Source organism: Apodemus sylvaticus, chromosome 3, assembly GCF_947179515.1.
Source record: "Apodemus sylvaticus chromosome 3, mApoSyl1.1, whole genome shotgun sequence".
In the NCBI taxonomy this organism is placed as follows: domain Eukaryota; kingdom Metazoa; phylum Chordata; class Mammalia; order Rodentia; family Muridae; genus Apodemus; species Apodemus sylvaticus.
This window is the reverse complement of record NC_067474.1, coordinates 25,413,491-25,430,304: the sequence shown is the minus strand read 5'-3', so window position 1 is coordinate 25,430,304 and position 16,814 is coordinate 25,413,491. Positions and strand designations below refer to the sequence as shown.

The 16,814-nt window shown below is 43.1% G+C and overlaps 1 protein-coding gene across 3 annotated transcripts in view; it reads right to left on the bottom strand.

Annotated features, from left to right (window-relative positions):
- Positions 1-14,081: 14,081 nt before the first annotated feature.
- Positions 14,082-16,814, bottom strand: part of Rad54b (RAD54 homolog B) — a 67,401-nt gene continuing 64,668 nt past the window's right edge. For 2 of the 3 annotated variants that reach the window (XM_052176084.1, XM_052176085.1), the window contains one exon: positions 14,082-15,412. In XM_052176084.1, the coding sequence (XP_052032044.1) occupies positions 15,201-15,412 (212 nt within the window). In that variant the 3' untranslated portion in view covers positions 14,082-15,200. The remainder of the gene's footprint in view (positions 15,413-16,814) is intronic. The other variant, XM_052176083.1, reaches the window with a different exon arrangement.

The following is a 16,814-nucleotide window of genomic DNA, read 5'->3' as shown; positions in this document are numbered from 1 at the left end:
CTGGACCCTTACCAGCCCGTGTTGGAGATCGTGCCTGGTCATGGTGGTCCTGCAGCTCTGGTTCTGTGGGACTGGCCCTTTCATGTATTCCAGCGGCTCTCGGATGGTGTAGATGATGGGGTAGACTGACCCACAGCACTGGATCTGGGCCCAGATGGTAGCTGGGTTGGTCAGCTGGCAGTAGGGCTGGGCTCCCGACTGCGGCCCGGTGGGGCCCAACTCACTTTTTACTTAATTAAATAATTTACTGTTCATGACCCTTCTTCGCCCACACAAGGAATATAAAGCCCTGGCGATATAAAATGTTAGAAGAAAGAACACCCGTCAGGCATATGAATAACTGAAATAGGTTATAGCTTTTGTAGCTATCTTAAGGGAAGCAGGAAGACTGCGCCAAGACCTCCCCGCAACTGTGAGCTGTTGCTGCCCCCTGCAGGCCATCCCCATAAAACAGCATTGTATATACAAATAGTTCTTGCCAGGCTAGGAAGGATACTTAAAGTTACAGACAATAAATTAACAAACATTTTATATGGTTAATTCATTATTTTTATACTTTATTTTCACATTTTTGTTACATTTATTTCCATAGCGTTAGGGGGCATGACCACCTGAGGAGATCAGAGAACAATTTGTGGGAGTCTTCTCTCCGACTATGTGGGTCCCCAGTAGTCAAACTCAGAGCCTGGGACCTAACAGTAAACGCTCCTACCCACCAAGACATCCCACTGACCCAACATTGCTTTCATAAACCTCCAAATCCTTGGGGATTTGCTTTGTTTTGAGATTTTTCTCTCAGTAAATATATCTTGTTATATATCCTTCTGTCATAAACAGTAGAGGCTCACAGCCCTTCATACTAATAACTGCTAAAGACGGTCCTTAAATTTTCGTTTAACTTATGAATCAAATATAGAAATTCTGAAACCACAGTGACTTATGATTGAATTCAGATTCTTTCATGAAAATCATTGCTCCTGGAAAGTATTTGAGGACTCACTTTTCTCCCCTGCAAAATGGAGAAAATAATAATAAAGATAATATCTAAGTTTTGAGATTGTCATGAACAAAATAAAATAAGGCATATAGATTCAGTGTCAGACACGTAGCTGGGAATCCACAAATAATTTATTATTTCTAATTTATTATTATTATTATTTTATTAAAAGAGAGTATGCATTTTAAGTGACTTCCACACAATCTACGGGAAGGTTGACTAGAACATCCAGACCTGCTGACTGTAGGCCAAATGTCAGACTGTCAAAAGGATGTTGACTTGCTCTTCATGTAATTAATATAAAGGTTCAGGGTTCCTTAAGACAATAACATAATTCCCACAAATAGCTTCCTGTATAAGTCCTTTATAAGCCCAGAACATCATAGATTAAGGTTACTGACAGTCCTCCAACATCTAACGACTTCGTTACATTAGAAGCTTTTTGTTTGTTAATGTATTTTTAAAGATTTCTATATTGCTCACATGTGCCTTTGCACCACACAGACGTGTGCCTGGTGCCTGAGGTCAGAGGAGGGCACAAGATTCCTGGAACTGGAGGAGGTGTGGTTGTGAACTACTATGTGGGTGCTGGGCTAGACACCTAGGGCCCTGTAAGAACAAGTCTTCTTAACTGCTGAGCTAGCTCTACAGCCAGATTTTATATCTTCAGATGGGGTCCTATACCATAGCAGAGTTGGCCTTAAACTCATGGCAATCCTCCTGCCTCCACCCACCTTGTGCTGGGGCTGCAGGCATCAGCCACTATACCTATTTGACAAAACTGATTTTTCATTACACTGTGCCCCATAAAAGGCAAGCACATTCCATTTCTCCCTCCACTCTGAAACCTCCTTTTTAAATGCTTTAGATAAATATTTAGATAAATATCTAAACCATATCTATTACTTGTTTCTATCAGGAGATGCCATTATGTCACTGGCGGAGCAGAACCAGATGCCTCATTCCGCAGGAGACACCGTTGCCTGCAGCCAAAGCCACTGTCTCCTGGCCTCCAGTGACGATGCTTCTGTGGAAGTTGAGATGCTGCAGATTCCCATCTGGTGTCATTGCTAGAAATGTGTGGGTTCAAGAGCTAGGGAAAGCCCAGAGGTGCCAAAGGTCAGGAATCACACAAGCATTTTTGTTTGTTTTGTTTTGTTTTTTCACCTTGCCTAAAGAACACATTTTATTTATTTTTTATCCAATTTTAACTTTTTGTATTTATTGAAAAGGGAAGTAAAAACACTATGATAAAATTAAAGATTTATGTGAAAAATATTTCAGATAAACATGTTAAAATTGACAATTTTAATGGAAAATTAAAAAGTAAAGTGGTTGACATGTAAAGCATTGTTAAATTAATTAAAATATGGGTTAGAAACATTTTATGATAGAATTAAAGATTTACATGGAAAATGCTTCTGATTAAATTGTAGAAAAATGTAGAAAAACATATTAGAATTGAATATTATCATGGAAAATTTTATATAGATATAATAATGGCAGGCATAAAAGTATTCCTAAGTTGATTGAAAGTGAAATTATAAACATTTTCTGATAAACTTGAACATTTACATGGCAAATATTTCTGATAAAATTGAAGGAATATATAGAAACATGTTAAAATTAAAGATTATCATGGAAATTATACAGATAAAATCATAGGCATAAAAATAATTCTAAGTTGATTGAAGGTGGAATTATAAACATTTTCAGATAAAACTGAAGATTTACATGGAAAATATTTCTGATAAAATTCAAGAAATATATAGACATACACATTAAAATTGATTATTTCATGGAAAATTTTACATATAAAATGGTAGATATAAAAACTTTCTAAATTAATTTAAGGTGGAATTAGAAACATTTATGATAAAATCAAAGATTTACATTGAAAACATTTCTGATAAAATAGAGGAAGTATATAGAAAGACATTAAAATTGATGATTATCATGAAAAATAATGCAGATAAAACGGTAGACATAAAAACATTACTAAATTAATTAAAGGGGGAATTACAAACATTTTCTGATAAAATTGAAGACTTACATGAGTAATATTTCGTTAGTCTATGTCTTTTTATTGGGGAGTTGAGTCCATTGTTGTAAAGAGATATTAAGGAATAGTGATTGTTGCTTCCTGTTATTTTTGATGTTATTTTTATGTTTGTGTGGGTATCTTCTTTTAGGTTTGTTGGAAGATTACTTTCTTGCTTTTTCCAGGGTGTAGTTTCCCTCCTTGTGTTGGCATTTTCTATCAATTATCCTTTGTAGGGCTGGATTTGTGGACAGATATTGTGTACATTTAGTTTTGTCATGGAATATATTGGTTTCTCCATCTATGATGATTGAGAGTTTTGCTGACTATAGTAGCCTGGCCTGGCTTTTGTGTTCTCTTAGGGTCTGTATGAGGTCTGCCCAGGATCTTCTAGCTTTCATCATCTCTGGTGAGAAGTCTGGTGTGATTCTGATAGGTCTGCCTTTATAAGTTACTTGCTCTTTTTTCCTTACTGCTTTTAATATTCTTTCTTGTTTAGTGAATTTGGTGTTTTGATTATTATGTGCCAGGAGGACTTTCTGGTCTGGTCCAGTCTGTTTGGAGTTCTGAAGGCTTCTTGTATGTTCATGGGCATCTCTTTCTCTAGGTTAGGGAAGTTTTCTTCTACAATTTTGTTGAAGATATTTACTGGGCCTTTAAGATGTAAATCCTCGTTCTCATCTATACCTATAATCCTTAGATTTGGTCTTCTCATTGTGTCCTGAAGTTCCTGGATGTTTTGGGTTACCAGCTTTATACATTTTCTTTGACTGTTGAGTCAATGTTTTCTGTGGTATCTTCAGCACCTGAGATTCTTTCTTCTATCTCTTGTATTCTGTTGTTGATGCTTGAGTCTATGACTCCTGAATTCTTTCCAAGGTTTTCTATCTCCAGAGATGTCTCACTTTGTGATTTCTTTATTGTTTCTACTTCCACTTTTAGATCCTGGATGGTTTTGTTCAGTTCCTTCACTTGATTGTGTTTTTCTGTAATTCTTTAAGGGAGTTTTATGTTTCTTCTTTAAGGGCTTCTGCCTGTTGACCCATGATCTCCTGTATTTCTTTAAGGGATTTTTGTGTTTCCTCTTTAAGGGCTTTTACCGGTTGACTGATGTTCTCTTGTATTTCTTTAAGGGAGTTATTTAAGTCTTTCTTGAAGCCCTCTATCAGCATCATGAGATAAGATTTTAAATCCAACTCTTGCTTTTCTGATGTGTTGGGGTATCCAAGACTTGCTGTGGTGAGAGAACTGGGTTCTAATGTTACCATGTGGCCTTGGTATCTGTTGGTAGGGTTCTTGTGCTTGCCTTTCGCCATCTGGTTATCTCTGGTGCTAGTTGGTATTGTTGTCTCTGGCTGGAGTTTATTCCTCCTGTGGGCCAGTAAGCCTGTGTCCTTACTCCTCTGAGCTCAAAAGTGAAAGCACTGCTGGGAGATCTCTCTCTCTCTCTCTCTCTCTCTCTCTCTCTCTCTCTCTCTCTCTCTCTCTCTGTCTCTCTCCTGGCGGGCTGTGCACAGAAGGCTGTGGAGTTTCCAGGCTCCCTGGTGCAAATGGAGGAGGGAAGACCTCCATCCCAGCTGCTCCACTGATCTTGTGCCCTGTGTGCTCCAAGCTGGTCCCCTCCAGAGAGAAGGTGGAGATCTTACCTCTGTGCTCAGAAGTGAAAGTGCTGCTTACACATGCACCTTTTTAACATTTCCCTGGAACTGGGGAGATGGATCAGCAATTAAGAGCACTTGGCTGCTCTTCACAGGACCTGGGTTTCATTCCCAGCACCCACATGGAGGCTCACAACCATCTATAACTCTAGTTCCAAGGATTCTGCTGCCCTCTTCTGGCCTTCACAGGCTCTGGACATACACATGACGTACATACACACCTGCAGGCAAAACACACAGACGCGCGCGCACACACACACACACACACACACACACACAATAAATGTGTTTTGAAAGTGTCCCCTGAAAAGTTCATCTCCTGTTCTCTTTTATTTACTAAAATTTAAACCTTTACTCCACATCCTGATTTCGCTGGCCCTGGTGGCTTTCGTCGTCGTGGTGTTTACACACAGACACACACACACACACACACACACACACGTCATTTGTTCCCTTCCATGCCCCTTCTCCAGTGTCCCTCCCGTCTTCCCTCCCATCCTAGCTTGCTTCTCTGTCACTGTGAAAAAACACTCGACCAAAAGCAACCAGAGGGAGGCTGGGGATTATCTCCGCCTACAGATTATGGCCCCTCCTCAAGAGGAACTGCAGGACTTCAGGGCAGAGACCGGGAAGCAGAAAAGGGGCAGAGGCCACCAAGGGACCGCTGTGCACCAGCCAGCTTCCATGACTCACTCGGCCTGCTCTCTTAGACCATTCATGACCACCTGTCAGAGAAGGCACGGCCCACGGTGGGCTGTGCCCTCCCACATCAGTCATAACTCGAGAAAGTGTCCCCACAGGTATGCAAGCTCGGTCTATGACAGAGACAAGTCCTCAAGTGAGGTCCCCCTTTCCCAGATGACAGCTTGTGTCAAGTTGACAAAAACTAACAGCACACCCCTCTTCCTACTGGTTCCTTCCTTCTCTAAACCAGCCTCCCTCCCTTCTGGTTTCATGGCCAATAAATTGCATTTTCCTCTTTTCTACTTTCTGCTTTAGAGTTCTTCTTTTGTTCTCACGGTCTCCTTTCTAACTCATGACTTGTTCCTATACATGGATCTGTCTATCTATATTTATCTAAATTTAACAATAATTTTGATAGACATTTTAAATATAGATTATGCATATGAAAGAAAACATGTAGCATTTGTCTGACTTATTTTGCTTAACATTTATCTCTAGTCCCATTCATTTCCTTTATTTCTTTAAAGACTTAACTTTTTTATTATGTGTCTATATGGGAGCGAGGTAATTTGCATGTGAGTGCAGTGCCCACAGAAGCCAGAAGAGGGCACTGGATCCCCTAGAGCTGAAGTCATAGGCGACTGTGAGCCACCTGATGATGCTGGGACCTGAACTCAGGTCTACAAGGGCAATACCTGCTCTTAACACTGGGCCACCTCTCCACCCTGATTTCAGTTTTCTTTGTTGAAAGAGGCTAGTATAATGTATATGTAGTTTTCTTTGCCATTCATGTACTGAACTTGATTCCATCTTTTGGCTCCTGTGAATATTGCAACAATAAACACATGTGTGCTTCTGGGGCATGCCAATTTAGAGTCCTTTGGGTATCTATCAAGAGTGATCTTACTGATCACCACAGTTCCGTTTTCGTCCTTTTGAAGACCCCACGCTGATTTCCACAGGAGCTGCACTAGCTCACCTCACCACCATCGCTGAGTGAAGTCTCCTCTCCCCTGTACTCACCAGCATTTGTTGTTTTTCTTTCCTAGACAGAGTTTCTCCACATAAGCTTGGATGTCCTGGAACTACGTAGACCAGGCTGGTATCAAACTCACAGAGCTCTGCCTGCCTCTGTTTCCCAAGCGCTGGGATTAAAGGAGTGTGCCCCCACATGCATGCTGGCGAGGGTGAAATGAGAGCTCACAGCAGCTGGAAGGTGCTCTTCTCTGGTGTGGAAGATGTCGAACTCCTTTTCCAGTATTCGTTGGCCATTTGTAGCTCTTTTGAGAACTGTATTTTAATTCAATAGCTCACTAATGACCGATTAGATGGCTTGATCTGGGTATTTAATGTTCGCAGCTTTTCCTACATTCTAGATGCTAATCCCCTCTGTGGGGTATGGTAGACTGAGCTGGGAAAAGCTCTTAGGTTTATTCCTAGGCCTGTGCTCTTCTTTTTCCACTAGTCAGGAATCCTGTTTATTACTGTGGCTATGTGCCATAATTTGAGATATGACAAGGCTTTGTGATAAACACAAGGCTTCCCTGATTGGTTTCCTCCAGGGTTCTTCCTTCCAGTCGGCTGAGTGAATAAATATTAGAGCAGCCAGGCCCTTGTACTACAGCTGACAGTATCTTCTTTGCCCATGATCGAATTTTAAAAGGTAAGAGGATTCAAAGCATGAAAGGTTAAAATGATAGCTACTGCAAAGATTTGCTTCCAGGAGAAAGCAGTCATCACTACTTTAACACACCCCAAGTGCTGGTAACAAGCCCTAGACGTTCTCACGACAGTCACAGTGACACAAATCTTCAAGGTCCAAATGTTGAAAACAATAAGAGCAAAGACAAACAAAAATGCAGCCTTTGCAGAACCCACCCTGCTGTAAGTCACACTGTCAAAGCCTGCATGTGCCTCCCTCCCTCCTGCCATCCTCACTGTGACTGAGGGGGCTCTCCATCCTGAGGCTCACTTACACCTTACGGCTGCCTCTGCCATCCTGCTGAGGACAGCTCAACTAGAATCCATCAGTGATCTGGGGGAACCTGTCCACACAAACTATGAGTGTGAGATCCCAAAGACTCATGGAGTCTGCCCATCCCACTTGGGCTCCTACCCGAGACATGATCATGTTACTAGGCATGGGTGCCTCTTCTGTAATTAGAGCAGGGAGAGTCAGTAGGCACTTGGAAAGCTTGCATTGGGGCCACCACACTTTAAAAAAAAAATGATTAAATGATACAATGATTAAATTACATCTAACACTCCAGGGCTTTCAAGTTGTGTAACAAACTCCAATAAAGCATGATCTGAATCAAGACTTTTCCCCACAGTATTTTTTTAAATGATAAAAGCTGAATCCTCAATTAGTATTGATTTTTGTGGGCAACAAAGAGGGCGTCTCACTGGGAATTTGAAACAGCTCAAGGGAAAGAACAGACTAGCTATGGAACAGAGCCACAGGAAACTCCTCCTAGACAAAAAAAAAAAAAAAACAGTTACACAAGGAAGAAGAAAATAATATCCCTTTACACCAAATCATGTTGAAGCCTTCCTTGAACACCAAAATTAAACTGGCAAACCCCTCTAGGGCACAAGTCTTCTGGGATCAAATTGGAGAAAAAGCACCATCTGCTGGTTGTATGTGATTGCTGCAAGCCCTAGGATTCCAAAGTGGTCAAGACAAAGTTGCCTGGGCAGTGGGACTGCAGCTGGACTCTATTTGCTCCATGATCATGCATGACCTTCCAGAGAGGGTATAGAAGACGGCCTGGGTCCAAAACCTGAATTACAGGGGATCAGAGGCACTCATGTTTTGAACTTAGTGATTCAGTACTAATGAGAATATAGTAAGTATATTTCCATTGTCATTTAAAAGCAAGGTCACTAGTGTAAAGGTATATAAAAAGCGTATGTGTGTAATTAGAAATTAATTCTGTAAAATTGCTATTGCTTCTTATTGTGGACTTGGTTTAATTCTTGCATTTATGGTTTTCCCAAATTACACAAGAATTCACACATCTGCGTAAGACGCTGAGGATCCCTTCCCCCAGTTGGCTGTAATTGGTAAATGAAGTGACTGGGCAGGGAGACAGAGGCAGGACTTTGAGGTTCCCAGGCATGGAACTCCAGGGAAGGGAGAATTGCCATTGCCAGGGAAGGAGGGACTGGCAACATGTAAGTCAGGGATGGCATGGCCCAGGAGGGCTGCGGGCCTGGGTCCCTGGAGGCCAGGATGGTTATAATAATTCAGGAATATCCGAGGGGAGAGTGTGTTAGCCTGGGGGCGGGGGGGGGGGGGCAACCATTGTGCTGTTTGAGGCATATTAAATATAAGGCTGTGTGTGTGTGTTTGTGTGTATTTCTTTCAGCAATCCAGTCACTGGGTGGGTAGAGAGGGATGCTCGCTGCCGACAGTGGGATGATTTAAGTAGTGTTAACCCTTAATAAAACAACTTCTAGTTTATCAGTGTTCTGTTGAAGAGACACCACAGCCAAGGCAACTTTTTTTTTTTTTAAATTTTAAAAGGCATTTAATCTGGGGAGCTTGCGTACAGCTTCTGGTAAGTCCATGAGCATCATGGTGGGCCGTACAGCAGCACACAGCAGGCAGGATGATAGGAAGTAGTTGATAGTCATATACTGAACCACAGATGGGGGGGTGGGGCCTGATGTGGGCTTTGAAACCTCAAAGCCCACCTTTATGACACATCTCCTCCAACAACGCCACACCCCGACAGCTCATCAACTGGAAACCAGGCACGCAGATCAAAGAAACTGTGGAGGCCAATCTCATTCAAACCCGGCAGGATTGTTACCAATTGTATGACAGACTGATTGACATCTCGGAAGTAAAAAGAACCTGCATTGTTTGGGTGGCTCTGTTGTTGCTGCTTGGTTTTTGGTGGTGGTGGTTTTGTTTTTCTTTTTTTAGGTATATTTTTTTAAAAGATTTATTTATTTTATATATGTGAGCAGACTGTCGCTGTCTTCAGACACAGCAGAAGAGGGCATCAGATCCCATTACAGATGGTTGTGAGCCACCATGTGGTTGCTGGGAACCGAACTCAGGACCTCTGGAAGAGCAGTCAGTGCTCTTAGCCGCTGAGCCATCTCTCCAGCCTACTGCTGTTTGATTGTAAAAAAAAAAAAAAAAAAAAAAAAAAAAAAAGACTTTATTTTGGATTATGGCTCCAGAGGGATGGGGTCAGTACAGAGGAGGCACAGCAGATGTCGGGCATGATGGCGGGAAGCGGAGGTCACATCTTCAACCACGGACACAGCAGAGAGTAGACTATAAACTCTTAAAGCCTACCCTCAGCGACACACTTCCTCCAACAACGTTCTACACCTTTAAAAAGTTCCAAAGCCTTTCCTGACCCAAACCCACAGAAACAAGGCTCCCGGATAGCAAGGTGGGGCGGTGTGAAGGACGACTGTGGCTGACAAATAAAAAACCAAAAGCAAGAGCTAGGATCAGGCGGTCTTGCATGAGCTGCTGACTTGTGCCAAGTGTTCTGGCCGGTCTTGTGTGTCAGCTTGACACAAGCTGGGGCTATCACAGAGAAAGGAGCCTCCCTGAGGAAATGCCTCCATGAGATCCAGCTGTAAGGCATTTTCTCAATTAGTGATCAAGGGTGGGAGGCCCCTTGTGGGTGGTGCCATCTCTGCTGGTAGTCCTAGATTCTGTAAGAAAGTAAGCTGAGCAAGCCAGGGGAAGCAAGCCAGTAAGTAACATCCCTCCATGGCCTCCGCATCAGCTCCTGCCTCCAAGTTCCTACCCTGTGTGAGTTCCTACCCTGACTTCCTTTGGTGATAAACAGCAGTGTGGAAGTGTAAGATGAATAAGCCCTTTCCTCCCCAACTTGCTTCTTAGTCATGATGTTTTGTGCAGGAATACAAACCCTGACTAAGACACCAAGTCACTCTGCTAACAAGTACAGCATCAGCCAGGTGTGGCGGTGCACGCCTTTAATCCCAGCACTCAGGAGGAAGAAGCAGGAGGATGTCTGAGTTTGAGGCCAGCCTGGGCTACATAGAGGAACACTATCTCAACAAAGAAAAATACAGCATCATACACACTATTTGCAGGAATACGGTGGCCAAGGTCAACAAAAAACACAATGAGACAACTCTGCAAAGAACATAGGACACCTCAGACACAGCTGCTTAAGGCCTGACAATCACAAACCTGGGGAAAGAGTCGGGCCTAGAAACCACACTTGATATTTAAGGTGGTTTAAATAAAAATGGTCTCCATAGGCCCACAGACAATGGCACTACTAGGTGTGTGGCCTTGCTGGAGTTAGTGTGGCTTTGTTGGAGGTCACTAGGGTCGGTAGGGGTGGGCTTTGAGGTCTCAGAAGCTCTAGCCTGGCCAGTGTGGCTGTCACTTCTTGCTGCCTTTGGATCCAGATGTTGAACTCTCAGCTCTTTCTCCAGCACCATGTTTACCTGCGTGCTGCCATGCTTCCTGCCATGATGACAATGAACAAAACCTCTGAAACTATAAGTCAGCCCCAGTTAAATGTTGTCCTTTATAAGAGGTGCTGTGCTGTGGTCATGGAGTCTCTTCACAGCACTAGAAACCCTACGACAACTACTTCAAGGAACCGGCTGCAGCCCTATTCTGGCCTTGCCAAGCCTATCCCTGGACAAAACCACAGAACCAAAGTTCCCTTTCTGCTTCACTGAGCCCTCTGAGTTGGTCTGACTCCCGTCACCCCGCAGCCGAACCAACAGGGGTGAAGTGTTCAAACGCCTGAGCCTGTGGGGCACATCTTCAGCCAAAGCACCACATTCCACTCCATGGTGCCCACAGGGTCACGGCTGTGGTATGCATGCTGGGACCAGCCGTGGTCCAGGTCCTCCATCCTGTCCCCCAGGGTGTCCAGGCAGCGCTGCACACCGAGCTGGAAGGACAAAGGAGAGTGCAGGACATGTGGGATCCGCAGGATCCAGGTGGGGTCGGCAGGATCCAGGTGGGGTCGGTGGTCAGGATCCAGGTGGGGTCGGTGGTCAGGATCCAGGTGGGGTCGGTGGTCAGGATCCAGGTGGGGTCGGTGGTCAGGATCCAGGTGGGGTCGGTGGTCAGGATCCAGGTGGGGTCCGCAGGATCCAGGTGGGGTCGGCAGGGTCCAGGTCCATTGGGAATACGTGCTGGGGGAGGCGGGGTCTTCTCTGAGCATTTCAGTTTTATAGCTTTTAGACAATCTTCAGAGAAGCAGCTTGCATACACTTTATTTGGGGTGAACAAAGGCTATATGTGAACCTTACAGAGTGAGGAGGAGTTTTCAGGGTGAATATGGATCATTGGCTGGAGTTTAAAGTACTGTAAAAGCCTTATGTGTATAGAAAGACACCCCAGGAATCCCTGGTACTTGCTGGGCAGGTTCTTATCAAGAAAAAGGAAGCTAAACTTGTAGGTTTGCCAAGGACTATGTGACATTTCTCAGGTAGAAGATTGGGGGTGAGGCTCCCCAGATCAGGCAGAGAAAAGGAAGCCTTGCTAAGAAAAAGGAGCCCCCCCATTTTGCGCCAAGCTTAGAGGAACTATCCAGACATGGTAGACTGCCACCTTAAGTAACGAGGTGCAACACATGGCCACATCATAATATAAAATGCATGTAATCCAAATTCGGAAGTCCCGTGGTCTTTCAGACACAACACTGTTTAAAAGCGCAGTCTCTTCTGTGACTCCAGGCAATCCCTGAACTGTGTGGGCGGGCATGGCGAGCCACTTCTTTCTGCCACCTACAAGTGGGCCCCAGGCCTGTGTAGCAAGTGCCCTGACCTCTGAGACATCTCACAGTCCCCTCTCGGCCTTCGTAACAGTGTGGGACACGGCTCTGAGCTCGGGTATCAGTCTAGTACTTTAAAATGTAATCTATGGGCAAAAAACCCAACAGACCATTAAAGAAGAGAGGGAGGACATTCGTCATTCAAGCTCTAGGAAGCCGCTGTGTGGCTCATAGACGGTCCTGAGATAGAACCAGGCATGAACAAAATGAAGTCTGCCTTCCAGGAGCTCAGCCTAGTGCAAAGAAGAGCAAAGCAAGTCCTCACTTAAGAGGAAAATGTGAGCTGGGTGTGGTGGAGCACGCCTTTAATCCCAGCACTTGGGAGGCAGAGGCAGGCGGATTTCTGAGTTCGAGGCCAGCCTGGTCTACGGAGTGAGTTCCAGGACAGCCAGGGCTACACAGAGAAACCATCTCGAAAAAACTAAAAGAAAAAAAAAAAAAAAGAGGAAAATGTGTTACTTGCCACAGAGCAGAGTCAATGACTTGGAGAACAGAAAAAGAGAATGTTTTATAGATGTAACTCAGAGGTCAAGAGAGGCCTCTCGATATCTAGAAGTGAGTCTAAACCCCCACAGTCCTTGGCCTATTAAAGTTCAAAGTCTTCTGTGTCCCAGAGAGCTGAGCATGGCGTGCTCCACAGGCCCTGGGCTCCCACATCACTCAACCTGTTACCCATGACAGACACATGGGTTCTCTTGTGAGGCTCAGCCTCCTCTTGGACACATAACACTGTATCCTTAGGGTAAGAGTTCGGATTGGGCAGAGATGGCAGAATTTCAGCTTAAAAATACTAGTAAACATTATCTACTGAAGCATTTTCTTAGCTCTGGAAAAAAAACTTATTTTAAAAAGAAAACTATTGCATCAGATAAACACAGATAAAACGCTTGCATCAGATAAAAAATATTTGCAACACAGTAGCAAAACACAAAGTCAGCATCCAGAGGCTGAGGAATTAACTTAGTTGGTAGCCTGTTTCCACAGCATGTACAAAGCCCTGGGCTCAAACCCTAGCACAATATAAACTTGGGATAATTTGTAGTTTACTCCTGTAATTCCAATACTTGGGAGATGGAGGAAAAAGGATTAGGATATTCAAAGTCATTCATTCAAACTACATAGCAAGTAGAGGCTAGACTGGACAGGAAACACTGCATAAACAAACAAACAAACAATAAATAGCATGTAAAAACCAGAATCAAGTTCTAAGATAATGAACTCATCAACAAAGAAATCAAGAGTATATTTTTATCTCCCTGTACAAAGCTCAAGTCCAAGAGGATCAAGGACCTCCACATAAAACCAGACACACTGACACTAATACAAGAGAAAGTGGGGAAGAGTCTTGAACACATGGGCACAGGGGGTAAGTTCCTGAATACAACACCAATAGCTTATGCTCTAAGATCAAGAATTGACAAGTGGAACCTCATAAAATTGCAAAGCTTATGTAAGGCAAAGGACACTGTCAATAGGACAAAATGGCAACCAACAGATTGGAAAAAAATCTTTACCAAATCTGCATCCGATAGAGGGCTAATATCCAGTATATACAAAGAACTCAAGAAGTTAGACCCCAGAGAAACAAATAACCCTATTAAAATGGGATAAAGAGCTAAAGGAAGAATTCTCAACTAAAGAATACTAAGCCGGGCAGTGGTGGCGCACGCCTGTAATCCAAGCACTTCGGAGGCAGAAGCAGGTGGATTTCTGAGTTCGAGGCCAGCCTGGTCTACAGAGTGAGTTCCAGGACAGCCAGGGCTACACAGAAAAACCCTGTCTCAAAAAAACCAAAAAGAAAAAAAAAAAAAAAAAGAGAGAGAGAGAGAGAAAGAAAAATGAAAACCCCAGTCTCCACCCTGGAAGCCCTCCCCCTCTTCCCCCCTCAGGAAATCCTATACAAACATCTGTTTAGTTCCCAAACTCAAGTTGCCGCCCTCCTCAAAACATTGGGGTTTTTCTTCCCAATAAATCTTTCACGTGAAGTTTGTTGTGTGCTGTGACTTTGCTGTATTCCTTGGCTCCTGACTGCCAAAATACCTCTCAGAGCAGAGCTGGAGTCCTTTCCTCAGAGGAGGGCTTTCACTGAGGAAACCTCTCCTAGGAGCAAAGTGGCAACACCTTTGCTGGGGAAACTTCAGTGGACACGCCTTTCCCCTCAGAGCTGCTACACTCACAGCTTCCATTTGAAGAAGGCCACTGGATCCATCTTTCTCACTCTGCACAAAAATCTATTCAAAATCACAACTGGAATTGTGTAAACTGCAAAAGGAATACAAAGACCTGTCAAGACACAGGCACAGGTGGGGGTTTTCTTAAGAGGAAACAACGTGTGTACCCACAATGTGACAGGAAGCAGCAGTTCCAGAGTGTATGCCTTCACCAGCTCTCAACCGCCCACACCCACTCCTGCCCTGCTGTCCCTTCCTTAACCTCCCACTTTTAAAAGCACCACAAAGACAAAGCCCTGAGCACAGCACAGGAAACCATCACCAGAGTGAAGAGACAGTCTGTAGATCTTTGCAACTCCATCACCAGAGTCCTATCTAGAATACCGAACCTAATTTTTAAAATTACCGAATTTTTATGGACAAAGAACCACAAAAATTAAACAGCAAAAAAACCCTTAAATCATCCCATCAATAAACAGGCTAACAAATAATACATAGTCAGCTCTCAATAGAAGAAACAATCAACAAACACTCAGAAAAATGTGCAGCAGCCTTAGCAATCAGGAAAATGCAAGTTAAATGCCAACACAGGATGAAGTGCTGTGCATGGACCACGGACTCGAGTGGAGCGTGAGCAGAGAGATGCAGACGGCACACGGTTAACAGTTCATTTCGACACTTAAAGGCACAAGAAAGCAAACAACTCAGCTCTTATTGTATTTATATAGGCATATCGTGAAACAAAGTTCTCTATCACAATTTAAATAATTTTGTTCATTTTCAAAATTACATTTAATTCCTATATTAATTTTTAAGGGGAGTAAAGGAATGTTAGGAAGAAGTCCTTCATTAGATGGCAGGAGCTTGGTTGGTTATATTCTGGAAAAAGAACGATACATTTTCCCTTATTCTTTCGAGAAATGGGTCTGGAAGATTTAAATTGTCTCCCGAAAAATGTTTCCACTGCTTCAGCTGTGACATGGACAGAGGTCTCAAGGAGTCAGACTTCTGAGGGCCACGCTGACACTGTCTAGAGGTGACCGGGCCTTCCGATGCATCATCTGCAATGAGTTAAACAGTGAGACCCTTAGATACCCGGCTACATAGAGACTCGTGTGCCACGTCTGATCACCACAGCAACCAGTCATCCTTTTTAGAAACCGTAACAAGTTGCTGTGTGCTCAATAAGCCTCCAGGCCTCTGAATCCAACAGCTCTAAGGTCTGATAAAAAAGGTGCACATCAGACAAATAATTCCCCAAAGAAATGTCTACAAGGACACAATCCACCAGGTACGGCCTGTGGGACAGAGCTGGGGTGGAGTCACGGTGTGAGTGAGCCCTTGTCTTGTGCACCTAAGGTCTCTGGTCTGGTCTCCAGCACCAATAAATAGACAAGTTCTGTGTTTATGTTTTCTGTGTTGCAAACACAAATATCTGGGTAGAACTCCATCAATCAACTTCCTCAGTCCGCGAAACGAGTCCTGAAGGCTACTGTATTCCTCAATGTAGGTAAGACTTCTCTAAAGATTGTTCTTATTTTCTAATGATGTGGTGTGTGTCTGCATGTAGGTAGGTGCATGTGAACACAGGTGAGCGGTCATCGCCTCTGCAGCTAGGACTACAGACACTTGTAACCCCCATAACACTAATAAGTTATCTGACAAATATATACCTGACTGCATAGAAAAGGTGTATAAATAAAGGTATAACTAATAACACATGTGTAGTGTGGTGCGTAAATAAATGATTATACAGCCATACAATGTAAGATAACACACCAGAGTTTGTTAGGAACTCACTCTGCACCACATACTGCTCTTCCTAAAAACTTACAGTGAATTTATTGTATTTACAGCATTTACACACCTCCAACTACACTGGCATCCCACTCACTTTGAAATTTATGGCCTCTTTTATGGCTACACACACACATGCAAAATGGGCTGAATTTATTTAGTATTGCTTGTGTATATATGTTTAGGACTAAATATTTTTAAATAAATCACGAATAAAGAAAAAATAACAATAGAAAATATGAAATGTTTAAAAATGAATAATAACAAATTTATGAAACTCTACATAGAAGAAAAATTAAAAGGGTTAAAAAATTTAAGAAAATAAGTTTGAAAATCATTAAGTCATTCTGGGAGGACGTGGTGCATGCCTTTAAACCCAGCAGAGGCAAAAGCATCTGTGAGTTCCAGGCCAGCCTGGTCTACTAAGGGAATTTGAAGCTATCCCAGGCTACCTAACAAGAACTTGACTTAAAAAAAAAGTTTAAAAAAAATGAAAGGTTTTACAAAATAAAGTAGAAAAAAATACATAGTAAGACCAAACATCCATAAGAGACAAATAAAAATATTTATCTGAAGTTTTAAATCTACTCCTAAGACAGGAGTCAGATGAAGCCCGTGAGATGAAGGCTTGCCTCACTATATGCAAGTTCCAGACCAGCCAGAGCT